At 36.4% G+C, this 16,408-nt stretch overlaps 1 protein-coding gene across 7 annotated transcripts in view; it reads left to right on the top strand.

Annotated features, from left to right (window-relative positions):
- Positions 1-47: 47 nt before the first annotated feature.
- Zcchc2 (zinc finger CCHC-type containing 2) overlaps positions 48-16,408 on the top strand; it is a 52,103-nt gene continuing 35,742 nt past the window's right edge. For 3 of the 7 annotated variants that reach the window (XR_784381.3, XR_784383.3, XM_010644875.3), the window contains exons 1-4: positions 48-189; positions 10,052-10,163; positions 13,569-13,645; positions 15,811-15,882. Coding sequence is in view for 1 of the 7 variants with exons in the window: in XM_010644875.3 (XP_010643177.1) it covers positions 115-189; positions 10,052-10,163; positions 13,569-13,645; positions 15,811-15,882 (336 nt within the window). In the remaining 6 variants the exon portion in view is untranslated. Of the gene's footprint in view, positions 285-380; positions 400-1,994; positions 2,021-7,263; positions 7,285-10,051; positions 10,164-13,568; positions 13,646-15,810; positions 15,883-16,408 lie in introns of those variants that run through there. The other 4 variants (XR_784384.3, XR_784386.3, XR_784385.3 and 1 more) reach the window with 4 other exon arrangements.

Raw genomic sequence — 16,408 nt, 5'->3', positions numbered from 1 at the left:
GCTGCCCCCGGGAGGGCGACCCGGAGCCGGGCGACCCGGGCCTGGGGCGCCCCCCTGGGCTGAGGCTGCAGTTGAGAGCCGCCTGAGAACCACGCGGATCACAGAGGCCTGGCCATGGCGATAACCCTGGGAAAGGGGAAATTCCTGTGGCAACATTTTACTGACCCGGAAGTAACCTTGTGGCCACAAGTATGCCATTTGTAATTGCTTAGGAATCATTTTTTTTTTCTGTGTAAATGAAGATTCTCTGTGCTCCAAACCGAGTATTTTCACCTATACTAAAGGTGTAGTAATAATTTCCTATGTAAGTGTATTGGCCCAGACTAGTGTTGCTAACTCTTAAGATGTATCCAGTACCTACGAAGCAGCTCTTCTTGGAAATGAATTTTTAATTTGCAGGTAGAACATGCGGTTTGTTGCCACTTTTATATTCGTTAAATGTTTTGAAGTTGACTAAGTGAAGCACAAGATGTCATGCTGTGGTTAAAATGTTACTAGTTGAAGTGATCACGTTCCACCAATACCTAGAACGTACTTAGTAGGTTCAGTAGAAAAGCAAGAAAATTCAGCACATTTGTTTTTGCTCTTGAAAGTGACATTTCCAGAAGTTTTTTAAAAATGTGATTTGAATAATTTTATATGAAATGTTACATTGATTACAATTTAAGTGCTGACGTTCATTTTATGACTTGTACATAAATCTCATTTTCTTAACCCCAAATGGACTTCCACTAACTTGCATAAAATTCAACAAATAGGTTAATAAACAGTACTGAAAACCCTTATTAGAAGTGTGTATGATTGATGTAATTCTGCATTAGAGTTACAGATGGCTTGTATAGCATAGCTCTAAGCCCCTGTTTTTAAAAATAGATCTCTTCCTATTAGGAAGCTAAACTATAAATTATGTGTTAGGAACAAAAAAGCTGTGCAAGTATTTTAAGAGAGTTTTTGTTGCAGCTACTCTACTATCCAATGAAAAGAAACCAAGATAGTCTATGTTTACATGTTTAAAGCCACTCTTAACTATTCATGAACAGGGGTATTCTTATTTGAAGGTTTATCCCCCATCCAATAATACTGTGCAGAGGGGTAAGAAACAAAATGGATAGACAATTACAGTACAGTACTGTATAGTTAGTGGCCAATAATGTTGGTTTGACCCTTCTCTGATGATTGTGTTTTAAGGATCCTGGAAGGCTTAGTTAGTTGACTTGGCAGATAATACTGTTCTGAATAAAAGATAAAAATGTAAACCATTAGTGCAAAGATACACAGTTCTGTGTCTTAGGGTCATTTGAACTCCCGAACCATATTTTTTTTGTTGTTTTTTAGAGAATCCAAAGTCTTAAATTTATTTTTCTGAACCATATTTGAACTCAATATCATTTGAACTCATAGAAGCAACCACGATCCTTATTAAAATTAGTAAAGTTAGTAAAAGGTAAAAGCTTGCAGAGTCATTAACTTTATCATAGTGTAGGTAAATTAGCTCTGTTGTACTGTTGTACCAAATATTTCCACTCATGTTTGCCATGCAGAGAGTATATTAGTGGTGCTGGGCTTGAAAAAAAAATTCAGATACTTCAAGAAAACTTGAATATATATATGCCAACTAGAATCCAATAACACTTTCTTAGAATAAGAGGGAAAAGTAGGTTGTCTAGATTTTGTCTTTGAGCACTAAAAAGATGCCTTTTAAAAGCATCTTTAAAAAAATAGTTCTAATAGTCACGGTAACAAATACCTTTAACAAATACCTTTAATTTGTTGGCCATTGCTAGACTATCTAATGAAGTGAATGGTGATGTTGGAGCAATGGGCCCTGCCTGAGGTTTTCCTCACTTAAAATTGGGTATGTTAACAGACCTTGTAAGTATTTGAATTGCTAGGATATAGTGAATGAGTACTGTTAGAATAGTATTTGTCATATAGTTTTCATTAAACATTAGAAATTTCCTATACTGTAGGTAAGGAGTACTCCAAGGAAAGATCTCATGCCATGGACCCATGGGGTGGGGTAAGCAAGTTCGTTTCCTCAAGTAACTAAGATATGTTTGTATGGTGTATGCGTATATGCCTTTTTCCTCACCACTTTTGGCTTTGTGAGAAGGGACGGGGAAAGGTTGTGAAGAGGCCCTGAAGAGTGATGGTCATGTTTAGTGGAACACTTCTTGGAGGTTTAAATTTCAGCCCTGCTGCTAGCTCTGTAATATGTAACTAGACCACTTAAATCTCTGACCTTCATTATTATATATAAAGTAGAGATGGTAACTTCCTTTGAGGTCCTGGTAATCAAATTAATAAGGTTGCAAAGTACTGTAATTCACACTTATCTTGAACTTCTTTTCTTAGTTCAGAATAGTGCTCAGTAAAGTTTAATTTTTCAGTGAGACACAGTCTCTTCTTTACAGGGATGTAGAATTTGGGGATGTTTTGTCCATTTGTTTCTGCTTAGTGTGTTTCTGCTTAGTGAAAGTCCACATGATGGAGTATTTTATATGATGCTCTTAATTGCCATAACTGAGGTACATTGATGTTCAGGAAGGGCAGGTAATTGAAAAACCTAATATTTGAGGTGCATTTATTTGGAGTAGTTAATATTCTTAGTAGTTACATTTAAGAAAAAAAAAGATTTGTTAAGCCCGTTGTGGTGGCGCACACCTGTAATCCCAGCACTGAGAGGTAGAGGAGGCAGGAGGATTGCTTTGAGTTCAAGGCCAACCTGGACTATATATTGAGATCCTTGTCTCAAAAAAAAAAAAGTCCATTAAAACTAAAAGGACCTCTCTCAACATTGTTCAGGGTAGCCCTACTACTCTTTGTCTCAATAAAGCCTTGCCTCAAGTGAAAAAAAACAAAAACAAAAACAAAAGGAAGTAATTCTCTGGATTATAAATGTATATCCCTATTTTGTGTATTTGAAGATAGTATGGCAAAAGTACATTTGTTTGAATTATCATTAATTCTCTTGTAACTGTAATCTACTTCTTTATCCAGTTTTCACTTTAACCAGAAAAATATTCTATAACATAAATCTATTTTGCAGTTTTAAGTTATGTAATTCTTTCATTTAGAACACAGACTGGAATTCATATTTAAGGAACAGTTTATATTTTTCAATATAGCAGTTATTAAGTTGGCTAATTTTTTAGCTAATTTAATACTGCCTTTCCTTGAGAAATGCTATTTGGTGTTTTTTTGTTCCTCCTTTTCTCTCTTTCTTTTCTCTTTTTAGAAAAAAAAAGGAACGGGCTTGCCGGGCTTTGATATTTCATTGTGGGGCATTCGTGTAACAGTACTGCTTTTACTTACAAAGAATTCTTTGTCACAAAAGCCACCTTCATCCAGTAACATTTTTTGGTTCCTATCTAAGTAAACAGTTGATGTAGAAGGGAACTGCCTTGTTGGATGTTTATATTACAGGTGGTTGAGCGCGGGGCCCGTGGTAGTTACTCCATTTCCTTCTGTTACTATGCTTCAGGGAATATTTGACCTTTAATTCTCTCCTACACATCTTAGTTCATTAAAAGTGTTTGATGTTCTTTCAAGAAGTAGTTCATTTAAGATCGGTTTTAGATTTTGAAAAGATCACTTTCCAAGATTAACTGCCTAGTATAACTATCTTCCTCGTCTAGTTAATATAACTGTTGTGAATAGGTATCCGATAAAGTACTTGAAAATTCTAGGTAAACATGAGTGAGAAACATGTATTATTCAGAGTGATTAGTACAATTTGGTTGTGATAAAAGAATAGGAATAGAGACATATGAAGAGGTAATGAAGGTGGGGCTACAGAGAGCCTTGAAAGTCAGATTAAGGGGATAGGTTGTCCACAAGTGGCGTGGGAGCCAGTGAAAACATTTTGTGTGTGCGTGGTTATGGTGTATATTCTCTGTAGGTGCACTGTCACTTTAAACTTACTGGAAAAAGAGCAGGTTGTTGATTAGTGGAAAAAGAGCAGGTCATTGATTGTTTAAAAATCTCCCGGACTCATATATTCTCTCAGTGGTACCATTAAACTCTGTGCGCTTAAATTTCTACATGTTCTAAGAACGTTTTTGCAGTGAAGGTGAAGACTATGACTTGGCTGAAGGAGCTAAAAGGCTTGGCATTGCCTGGTATGTTCAGCTTGCTTCTTATTAAGGACCCCTTGGCTTCATTGCTCTCATCTCACACGGGGAAATTGTGAAGGTGAAGGCAGTTAGAAAGCACATGTGGGCTGGAGAGGAGATGCACACTTCTCTAGGTGTTTATGCTTGTGGGTGTGGGTGGTTTTTTTGTTGTTGTCATCGTCGTTGTTGTCATTGTCTCTTCACTCAAAAACAGCTTAGTGTAAGATTGCTCACCCAGGGATTTAGAAAGTCCTGAGTTTGCTTTCCTCATTGTGAAAAAAGAGCTCTTGGGCGAAAGAAAGTTTTCCCTTTCTGTACCAAGAGCAAAGAGGAGAGAAAACACAGATGCTGGTGCTAAAGGAGAATTAGTCTATGGTAGAAAGCCTTTGGCACTACCTTTGTGAGTACAGTACTTTTGCTGTTGTGTGGCCCAGTGTAGTAGGCTGTATCTTTCCCAGTCCCCCTGTCAACTAACAGATGGTGCTGTTTAGGTTGAAGTAGCAGAAGCATGAAGAGTTTTACAGGAAAAACATCAAGGGCAATTCTTGGATGAAAATTGCTGCCTACACTTCTCTTTCATTCTCCATTTCCTTTCTTTCACATAGACTTCTTAATTGTGCAACCTACAAGTTCAATTCTCCAATAAAGATAACAAAAATTTTTCATTTTTAATTAGTAATAAACACACAGAGTTCCCAGAAAATACATAGTGATAATGATAACCCCATCTTGTTCCATTCATCCAGTTCTGCATAGGCAACTCTTGTTTGTTCACAGATGTCATGTTATTGCAGTAGCCGTGTCTCATCTGTGTGCTGTGATGGCAGAGTATATGCAGACTTAGTAAATTATCCCCTACCAGCCATTCTGTAGCTGGAGTACATTTGCCTAAGTTTTAAGATAGCTAGTCTTGCCACTCTCTTCTTGCTTGATCTAAACCTTTTATTCACATTTCTGGTTAAACCAGACAAATACATAGGGAGTCCATGATCATAGTGGAAATCCATGTCATGCCATTTCTAAGACGTTAATTCATCGGTTTCCCTCTTCTCTGAACTGCTTCATTGATTTTATTCTTCTGCCACAATTTTATTACGTTACTAGGCATCATTTTCCTCTTTCCAGAACTTGCCTTTTACCACTTGCCAAGGCATTAGAGTTGAGGCATTAAGGCTGAGTTGTGCTATTTCACTGAGAAGAGATTAGACAAACTTCTACCACATCTTTATTAAATCCCTGGTTTATTCTACAAATGGGAATCTTAATAGAGAAAATGTGTGTAATAATACCTCTCTATACAATTGGATTAAACCAGTAGTTCTCGGGTTTTATAGTACCCTTCTACTACTGAAAGAAAAGAAAGCTTATGTCACATGTGAAGGGAAAGACCTCATTACTGACAGCCCCACTGCTGGGGATAGTAAATACCACAATTCTGATTTCTGTAGGTTGTGTTTGTGTTTTTGTTTGTTTGTTTGTTTTGTTGTTACCAGGGATCGAACTCAGGACCTTCTGCTTTTGAGGCAGGCAGCAGTACCACTGAGCTAAATCCCCAGACCTTGTGTGTGGGTTTTATGAGTAGCTTCTAAGCTTTGAATTTTTTTTCATAGAATGGGAGATTGGACCCAGGGCCTTTGTATTGAGCTATATCCTAGCCCCCACCCTTTGTCTTTACTTTGACAGGATATTGCTAAATTGCTCTAGTTAGGCTAGTTTATGGTCCTCCTGCCTCAGGTTCCCATAGTTTTGGGATTACAGACATGTGACACTGTGCCTAGCTTGTTTGAATAGTTTCATAGCGTTGGTACATGCTGAGACTCCCTGGGACAAAAACAGTTATGAGCTTAGGTCCTTGGATAGAAACCCAAAGTCCAATTTTCTCAGCTTATTAAACAAAGTTTTTTCTTGGTTGTTAAATTGTGTTCTTGGGCTGGGGATTTAGTTCAGTGGTGCCTCACCTGCCTCAAAAGCACAAGGTCCTAAGTTCAATCCCTGCCCCCCCCAAAAAAAAATTGTGTTCTTAAAGTTGACTTAGATCTTGAAAATGTGATTTTTGATTGCAAAGCAAACTTTTTGAAGAATGATTGCTTTAGTATAGTAATGCTTGTATGGGCAGTATGAGCATTTTTTATTATGCTAAAACATACACAACAAAATTTGCTATTACCTCTTTTGGGATGTACAGTTCAGTAGCATTGAGTACGTTCATCTCGTTGTGCAACCATCACCACCATTCATCTCTACAACTTTTCTATCCCATACTGTAACTCTGTAAAACATTAAATAACTCCTTATTCCCATCTCCTTGAACCCATGATAATCATTACAGTGGACCCTTGACTAATGAACTCAATTCGTTTGCAAGGGCTGGTTATAGCTCAAGTTGGTCGTAAGTCAGGTCTCTTTTTCCAATAAATAATGGAAATAATTCATAATGCATTCCGAACCCTCCAAAGCACCCCTTAACCTTTTCATAATAAAAAAGGGTTGTATAACATGCATGATTTACTAGAAACACCAATCATTTTCTTAATGTGATCACCAAAAAGTTGTAAAATGTGGCTGCTTTGCCAGAATCAACAATTTCACACTGTACTCACCATTCAAATTAACATCTTTGGCTTCCAGGAAGGGAGGATGAAATGGAAGGTGGTTATTGTTTGGAAGAATACCCCCCTTCCTAAGAACATCAGGAATCTGGCTCTCTAGTATCCATCCTGTCCTTGGGAGAGTCTGTAGCCCACTAGGACCTGCTTCTGGCTCACTAGGTCTCAGCCTTTTCAAAACTAAAAACTGGTCTAAGTTTGTCTCTTTCTATCTTCTCTTTAGCACTGTTCTGTAGTGTGACATGACATTGTCATTAAGCAAGTGAATGCAACAGTTTTTTCTCTGTTGGGTGGATCTTCTCTACATATGTTTATAGCTCTATCCTTTTTTTTTTTTTTAGGATTTCCTTTATTTCAGAAGAACTTTGCTGCACTAATTATTGATACTCCCCCTCCTCTTCAGAAGCCTCCTCAATTGCCATTCTCTGTTGCTCAACCAGAAGTTGCTAAAGTTCCTCAGTAGACAGTTCCACTGAGTGTTCCCCCACCAGTTTTTCGGCATCACCACTGGCCATCTGTGAGCCTATAGACTCTGCTATAGTGACAGTGTCATCAACCACAGGGTCAGTTGAAGTCTCAGACTCCTCTACACAGCCTTCAAAGTTTTCTCTCCTGCATAATTTTAGGCCATGCTTTCTTCCAGCCATATTTCAGCGTCCTTAGAGAGCATTGGCCCAGGATTTATCATTTAATCCCACACAGGAAAGACTGTCACTTGGGTTGTAATTCAAGACATTGGTCATAAGTTAAAACTAAAATTCCAGTGTAACCCAAGTTGTTCATGTGTAAAGCCAGTCCTAACTGAAGGGTCCACTGTATTCTGTTTTCTTTATGAATATAACTAGGTGTCTTAGTTTTTTGTTGCTGAGACAAAATACCTGACACCCAAAGTTAAAGGAGGAAAGGTTTATTTGGCTCACAGTTTGTAAGTTTCAGTTCATGATTGGCTCCCAGGCAGGGTGGTGTGGCAGAGGAGAAACAGTTCATGGAACACAGAAGGCAGCAAGTGATAAGCAGAGACGCTCTTTCTGTCCCTTATATCTTGTCCAGGCTACCCATCTTTAGGGCCGGTGGCATTCACACTCAGGATGAGGCACCCTTAATTCTTACATTGTACCATGAATCAGTTCTAGCATCACACACTTTCCATGCAGCAACCAGCTTTGATAACATTAGGTTTTGGGGCAATATCTAGATACAAGCCATAACACTAAGTAACTTATATAAGTGAAGTCATAGAATATTTTCCCTTTTGTGTCTGACTCATTTTGCTTAGCCTACTGTGCTGAAGATTCATCTGTGTTATAGTATGTATCCTTTTTAAGGCTAATACACACTTTATGTATATATTGTATTTTATTTTTATCTAACAGTAGACATTTATTTCCACTTTGTGACTATTGTAAATAACACTGCTATGAACAATAGTGTTCATTACTTTTTCGAGTCCTTAGTTGCACTTTGAGTATATATTCTGACTAGAGTCAGAATTGCAGTAGTTCTATGTTTAATTTTTTATGGGGAACTGTCATATTGTCTTATGCAGTGGTTGCACCATTTTCATATTCACACTATCAGTGCATCAGGGTTCCAAGGATTTGTGTCTCCACATCTTGTTTCTCTTTGTTTTTGGTTTTAGATAATCGTTGTGATGTTGGTGAAGTAATACTCATGAACTTTTGATTTGCATTTCTCTAATGAAAACTATTCTTTTTCATTTATTTATATCTGAAAATATGTTCCTTTAAATTTACAAATCATATCAGTAATGCAGAAACATACTCTTTGCTTGAAATGCTTAATCTATTAAGTAAGTTCCTAGTTAACACAACTATTTGAGAAGAATTGACTTCTTTTCTTTTCCTTTCACTCTTTCCTTCTTCCTGCTCTCCCTTCCTTCCCTCCCCAGGGCTTTACATGTGCTAAGCAGGCATTCTACCAAGTCTTACCCTTAGTTTTGTATGTCTTTTGTGTGGGGTTTTTTCAGTACTTACTACAGTATTGAATTTTTGAGAAGCAAAATCGTAAGCCAAGTTTGGTCTTTCTGCTTTGTAATGAAAGATTATATAATCTAGATTAGGGTATACATACAAGACTATTAAAGTAATTCATACAAAAATTCATTCATTTTAAAGATCAGTCATATTGAAAGTTGATAAATGCCATTAGGTTAAACATTTTAGAACTTGAATGTTGATGAAAGAGGTCTGTGCACTCTTCGTTAAATGACTCTTTGTAGACAATCTATTTCCTTGGGTTTCTAAAAGACAGACTGTAATGTAAGGCTGACGCTTAGTTCCCAAGAGTATCTAATATGGTGCTTTATTCCCACAAGTGGAGCTGTCAAATAGCAGACCATACTCATTATCAGACCAGGATGCATGATTGTGACAGCAATAAAATACCTTAAATGGAGATTTTTGGGAAGTTTAAGGTTTTTTATTCACTTCATTTCTTTGAATAGTTTTTAAATAAATGTGTATTATTTACTGCAGGTTTATAGAACTGTAATTGGTTCTTGAAACAGGTGATTTTGTTGTAAGTGGTATTTTGAGGTGTGAGCAAGAAAGGGTGGAGGATGGGCTGTGACTTGTGATAGGGAACTGATACAAGGCTGTTTTATGTTTTTACTTAACCAGTGTGTTACAATAACAATTGTACGTGATGGTACTTAATTCTGGAAAGTTGTAAGATTTGCATGCTCTATTACTTCAAACAACTGATCTCTTAGGTATAAAACTCTAGTTCACTAATGATTGGGTGAGAAAACTCAGTTAGGCAATGTATAGAACACCAAGTTGCTGTTAGATGATTTAACTTGAATAGTAAACTCGCTGTCCATACATAGTATTATTTAGTAAGATTTGGCATGCATTGATATTTTTTTGTAAAACTTTTTCCTAACATCTCTTTACACTGTCACTGAAACCAAGCAGTGAATAAAAGTTGTCTTATGATTAATCTAAAAAGTACAGATGCCATTACCTCTGGAGTATTAGCATAAATTGTACTTTTTATTATATATGTCATTTTGATTCTAGTTCACTGTGATTTAGAATTGATGCCACTAGCAACTCTGAAGAGCAATATATAAAGAAAATAATTGATAGACTAGTACTGTTAAATAAAAATAAAACATTTGATACTTCTCCTTTCACTTGTAGTTCTGACACCTTGTGCGTTTCTGCTCTTAATATATAGTCACTAATTTTATCTCTAAAATCTGCTATTAAAATGATTATTAAAACTGCAGAACTTTACTCTGGTTTGTTTTAGTGAAATTTGTTACTCTGTGGTGTAGATTAACATGTCCCCCTCTTTCTCCTTTAGAAAAACTCTGCTCTTGGTGATTACATGCAAAGTAATGAGACCAATTTAATAGAACAAGCCCCAATACCTCAGGATGGACCTACTGTGGCACCTCATAGAGCTCAGCGAGAAGGTATGGTCCAATTATTTATTATAAACCTAAAGCAGAGTACTATTTACACTGGTTAACTCTTTACTTTTTTTGGAGTGGAGTAATCCTCCTGGTACTAGATTTTGTTCAAAGTCAAACCTCCCAGTTCTGTTCTCTACATTCTAAGCTCCTCCTTGCTTTGTGGCCTTGGCTTGTTGTAGTCTGCACTTCTCCATTTATCTTATAGTCAGTTTCTTTGGATCTACCTTAAAAATAGTCATTGGCTTCCAGAGGGCAAAGATTTTATCCCATTCCTAAAGAATCTCATTAGCAATTTACCTTTAGAATATGCTTGGTGTCTACCAAAAAATAAATTTTACAGAGCTTTCTCTAAATGAATGAATACATTTCTTACAGATCCATTTTTCCTGCATTAGTATGGTTTTTTTGGGGGGGGGTACTGGGGATTGAACTCAGGCCCTTATGCTTGTGAGGTAGGCAGTGGAACACTGAGCCAAATTCCCGGCCCTTCAATAGTATGTTTTTAACATGTTCACAACAAGGCTGTAATTCGTATGTCTCACCGTGGGCAGCTTGAACCATTAATGGTACATGCATGACTTTCTCATCAGTTGGTTTTTTATTAATTTTATTAGTAAAAAGGCCAATAAAAGGAATTAGATCCATTTGTACCACCAGTGATACAAGCTGCCCAATGTTGTCATTCATGTATCACTGGTGGTTTAAGCTGGCAGGAACATGTTATGGGGGCTGGGATGGAGGAATGAAAGGACGATGTCGCTAAAATGGTAACGAGCTCAGATCTTCTCTGCACATCTAGAGAGTCTTACTAGCTTTAGCCTGTATTGGGTGCATTGGAAGGATTTTTTTTTTTTAAACAAGGTCTTGCTCTGTAGTTCAAACTGGCCTTGAACTCACTGTGTAGCTCCCTGCTGGCCTCAGACTCATGACAATCCTCCTACCTCAGCCTCTCAAGTGCTAGGATTACAGGTGTGCACTACCACCCCCAGCTCTGGAAGGAATATTGAAACTGAAAATGTGGGCTGCCACCAAGGTTCTGAAAGAGCCCAGAGAAACAGCATCACATCCAAATATAACAACTCTGTATTTATGTCACTGTTTACATCCTTTTAGTCCCATTAGTAACCTTTTTTGGTAATATATTTTTCCTGGGTCTGAATATTTAGGAAATACATTTACTTAATTATCAGTTCTGTTCCAGATGATCTGTACTCAGGTACTCTTATCACTCCAATTAGACTACTTTAATCATAGATTTCAGCTGAACTTGTTGAATATTAAGTAACTAATGAAGATTCTTTTGTTGTAATAAAGGAATAAAGAAACATAAAGACCATCGAAATGCTACCAGTTAACTGTGAGGTAGTGTTATAGATGATTGTTCTTAAATTCTTCGCATAAAAAAATATAATACCTGTTGTTTTACTTTGTTAGTGTTGAGGTGCTGTCATTAGCCACTCCTTCCCATAAACCATGGTGGCAAACCTATGACAAGCCAATTTTTGTCAGTAAAAGTTCTAAAAGGTTTATCATTACTGTCATATACTCTCCTTTTGTATCTTATGTTGATTTTGGTAGATAACAAAAAATATAACTTGAATTCCAGGTTGAAGCCATAGCCATGTTCCCATGTAATGTAAAGGCATCGTGACATTTTCTGCTACGCTACACTGAGATCTGACCCACACACACATACACATACACACACACACACACACACACACACACACACACACAAACCTTCAAAACCTGAGGTCCCTTACTCTGAGGCCCATTGATTTATAGGACAAAGTTGCTTTATTTCTGAATATAGATTAATTCACGAGGTTTTTATTTAATCCCACCATTCTTTAAGGTGATATTCTTTAAGCTGTTGTTGAAGACAACAAACATGCCCAGTCCTACTTCAGCATTTGTAATACTGCACAGGTTCAAAGATTCACATGCTTTTCAGTTTTTTGTTTGTTGTTTTTTAATCTGCTCTTCGTGCCATATGCCTGCAATTCCAACACTCCAGAGGCTCAGGCAGGAGGATCACCCTGAGTTTGAGGCCATCCTGGGCTACATAGTGAAACATTGTCTCTAAAAAAAAAGAGAGATTTTTTTCTCTCTCCATCCTCAATATTTCTAACTCACAAAGGGAAGACTAGCCCCAGAAACAGGCCACCAAACTATGTATTTTGAAAATTGTCACAAAGTAGTAGTAATGATCTCTCTTTTTTTAAAATTAGGAATGCCTGTTTCATATTTCTGTATTTTATGTTACATGCCTTTTCATTACCCACCTTTCATGGCCTACAACAATCTTCATTTTCTCTATATTTTGTCACTTTGTTCATATATTGTTCTTCATATCTTCTGACCTCTTTCTCTAAAGCAAAATCGAATCCTCCTCTTTCTTTTCATCATCTCTTACTCCCCTGAATCCAAAAAGAACCTACCTTGTGTTGCTTTACTTTCCTCATTGTCCGCCTTTGATGCTCCTTCACTATAAAGAAGAATTACTTCTTCTGTTGATAGATAGCCTGAGCAGCAGTTTTCTTGTCTTTGTATTATATTCAGTAGATTTGCTCTTTTCAAATTTACTTTTTTTTTTTTTCATTTTATTTCCTAAGGTGATACGTTTTACCAAAGAGGGTCTAAAGTGAGTAGTTGAGCTTGTACATTTGTTAACTTCATGAATAAACTGATGAGTTGAATTTAGGTTAACTTGTTAAGTTTAATGTTATTTATGTCCACTGTTTTATTTTTGTAACTGTGAAGAATTTTGCTACAGTGAACCATCGTCATTATAATCTTCAGTTTGTATTATTTTACCATTGTATGATATTAAAGGTCACATTTGCAAAAAATTTAATTTCCAATTAAAATTTTTGTCAGCCTGTTATATGACTTTTAATTTGTTTTTAAAATAAAACATGTTCTAGTTCACATCTATTGTGTATAAACAAATGAACCTCATTTATTGATCTTAAAAGTGCTATATTTGATCATTTGAGTAACAATTTTTAAGATTATCTTGGAGAAAAATATATTTTATTTGCCCTTTTCTTAGTGTTAGCAGAGTATTTGATTCTGCTTTGGCACTCAGCATGTCAAATGCATACAGAAAAAAATTACTGTATGGATGCATGGCACGTTGCTATGCTTCTGTTTTTTTGTTTTTGTGTTTTGTTTTTGGTACCAGGGATTGAACTTGTGCTTTCAAAGTAAGTGGCAGAACCACCGAGTTAAATCCCAGCCTGCTATGCTTCTGTTTTAATAATTTAAGGCCAGCTATAAAGATAAATAGCTTAATTACTAATCATTTGTCAAATTATATGTCATTTTGGGTAACTGAATTGTGTATCTAGTGTCTGAACCATAAGTCAGTATGTGTGTGTGTATGTGTTTTTTTTCTTTCAGCTGTGCACATTGAGAAGATAATATTGAAAGGAGTCCAGAAAAAAAGGGCTGACAAATATTGGGAGTACACTTTCAAAGTAAGCTATTCTCACCCACAAAAGATAATCTCACATACTCTGTTATGTGATCTTTGGAAGAATTAATGGCAGGCAGTTCTGCTAATTTAAAGGAAAAATGTTTATATATATAGTTTTTAATTAATGGAATGTACCATTTTCTTGTGTTTACACTGCATGGTTTGCCAAGTTTTTAAAAAAACCTGTATCACAATAAAATTACTCTGACAATTTTATTATAAAGAAATGAAAGCCTGAGATTTAAGGAGATAATTAAAAGTAACAGCAAACATTTTCATCATTATTTTTTAAATAAAGATCACAAGTCCATCTTTCTTGACACTTTTTCCCCTGACATTTTTCTCTTCCTCTCCTTCTCTGATGTTTTTCTTTCCTGCTTTGTTGCCTTGATTCTTGCCTGTATTATTTCTCTGTTACCTCTGCTTTAGTCAGTTGTCTCATTAACCATGGAGCCCAGCTCTGTTTCTGTTACAGCCAGTATGAGATTTTCCAGGACTCCTTTGTGTCTGTTCACTATGGCATGGGTTCCTTATCCATACCTTCTTGATTCTTCCCTGTTGGGCCTTCACTGTAGTGCCCTTTCTCCTAAGGTTGATTACAGCTGAGGCCACGAGAATGAGGCCAGGTTTCTATGCTGCTTTGCTTCAGTTCCTCAAAGGTTGTGCTTGCCAAGCTTTAGCTGTACCTTCTCCTGGAGTCACTTTTAAGCCTCCAGTAGAATTTTCCTCCTTCATCTGAGGTCTTCTACAGATGTCATACTTTCACAGATCTTTCCAGTAGATTAATACCCTGTAGAGAGCAGGAGTCTTCATCCTTTGCCATCCCAACCTGTTGGACTTATTCAGTACATTTGTTGAATGAATTTCAAATCCCTAGCTTCTACTTTGAGGGAAGAATATTCTCTATTTTCAAGTTTTTCAGTCCTAATCTCTACGTGTCTCATTTGTGGCATGTGTCTTGCTCTTAGTGTGCAATGCTCAGGCATACTGGTTCTTCCCTTGTTGCTGGAGCTCACAGCTTATTCCTTTGTTAAGGCTTTACTGTCCTCTCACCCTATTCCAAGGCATAGCTAACAATCACCACAAATAACCCCTGCTCACTGGGCCTTCTTGACACTTGGCTGTTCTTTCGGACCTATTAATCTTTGAAGCACTAAAACACTGATGGTAATTCTTATATATTCATTTGGTTTTTATCTGTCTCCATCCTGGTTGTGAACTCAGCCAGCAGAGACTTTGAGTATTTTGTCTGTTCCTATATCCTCTAAGAGTCAGAACAGTGCCTGCCACAGGTGGCTGCTCAACAAACAATTGAATATTTAAAAACATTTAAGAAATGTTTGTCAGTCACAAAGATTGTTTCAAGGGTTACTAAGTAAAATTTCTTAGGTTTTTTAAAGTATGTTATTAACTATGATACAATTAATTGATAAGGCCTAGATATTAGCAGCACTCAAATATTTATTTAGCTCAGATTTGTGAAGCAGAAATTAGGAGTACTACAACACAACTGAATCCACAAAATTAAAAGTATCAAGAAGGTTGAGCAGCACTAAGTAAGTTCAAGTTCTGACTCTTGTTCTTCCTTATGTCATACCTTGATAAATTTCACCTTTTTGAGGTTTAGTTTCTCCTTCTGAAAATGAAGGTAATTATACCTGCCCCAAACATCTTACTAGGATTTTAAAGATCTGAGATGAAGATGAAATTGATTAAGTCTCCCTAAAATAAGAACTTATGCTCCCAGAGAAGGGTGGTATGGTCTAGTTATTTCTCTTAATGTATATTTATTAAGTTTCAGGAAATAGAACTATAATTTTATCTTTGGCATGCATAGATTATATTATCAGAGTATCATTTTAGTCCTATAATGTTACCCAAAAAGCCAGAGAAACATTTCCATTTAGAAAAATTACCAAAACAGTCACATTTTAAAACTTTATTTTTAAAAGTGCAATTTGAAAGGAATTATTATTAGAAAACTTTTGCAAAGCATATGTCACTGTACAATTTAACAACTTTGAAGAAATGACAGTTCTATATGAACTTTATATTTCTGTTTCAATGAAATTTCAGTAAGGCCCTTTCTTTTACATGTGGCTTTTTTTCTAGGCAGTTGATGTATAAGCAATAACCATTACAATATGTGTGTTTTTTTTAAATCAGGTAAATTGGTCTGATCTTTCAGTCACAACAGTAACAAAAACCCACCAAGAACTACAGGAGTTTCTACTGAAGGTAAAATTATAGCTTTTTTATTAAAATGATTTTTACATTATATACAGAGTCCAAAAACCTCAGTGTTAAAAGAGAAGTAAAACACATAGATAAAGGTTGGCTCCAGACTCTGAATGAATATGAACTGTAAAAATGTCATGTTACCTCAATATAAGTCTTCTTGCTTTACATTATCAATATAAGGAAATCATGAAGTGTTTTTCACATTTTTAAAAAATGGAACCTTATGCGTAATTCCTTACAAGGGGTACATTGTTGGTTGTTGTTTGCAAGGGCACTTCCCCTGCGAGAGAGTGTCTGCAAAATGAGATGGCACCTGTTTTCATACGCTACCCAATAACTATTCAGCACTCTCTGAGCTTCCCTTAAATCTTGCTCCATCTTCTTCCTTCTTTGAGTTCTAGCTCCCCCAGCTATACTCCTTTCTATATGACAAAATCTTCAAACTGCTGGGACTAAGAAGATAATAGAAACATACATACAGAGGGGAAAGGTATCTTAAGATTATTTATTCAAACCCTCACCT

This window comes from Fukomys damarensis, unplaced genomic scaffold (genome assembly GCF_012274545.1).
Source record: "Fukomys damarensis isolate Sample0158 unplaced genomic scaffold, DMR_v1.0_HiC HiC_scaffold_30, whole genome shotgun sequence".
NCBI lineage: Eukaryota > Metazoa > Chordata > Mammalia > Rodentia > Bathyergidae > Fukomys > Fukomys damarensis.
The sequence above is the reverse complement of the archived record's forward strand: the minus strand, read 5'-3'. Positions and strand labels throughout refer to the sequence as shown.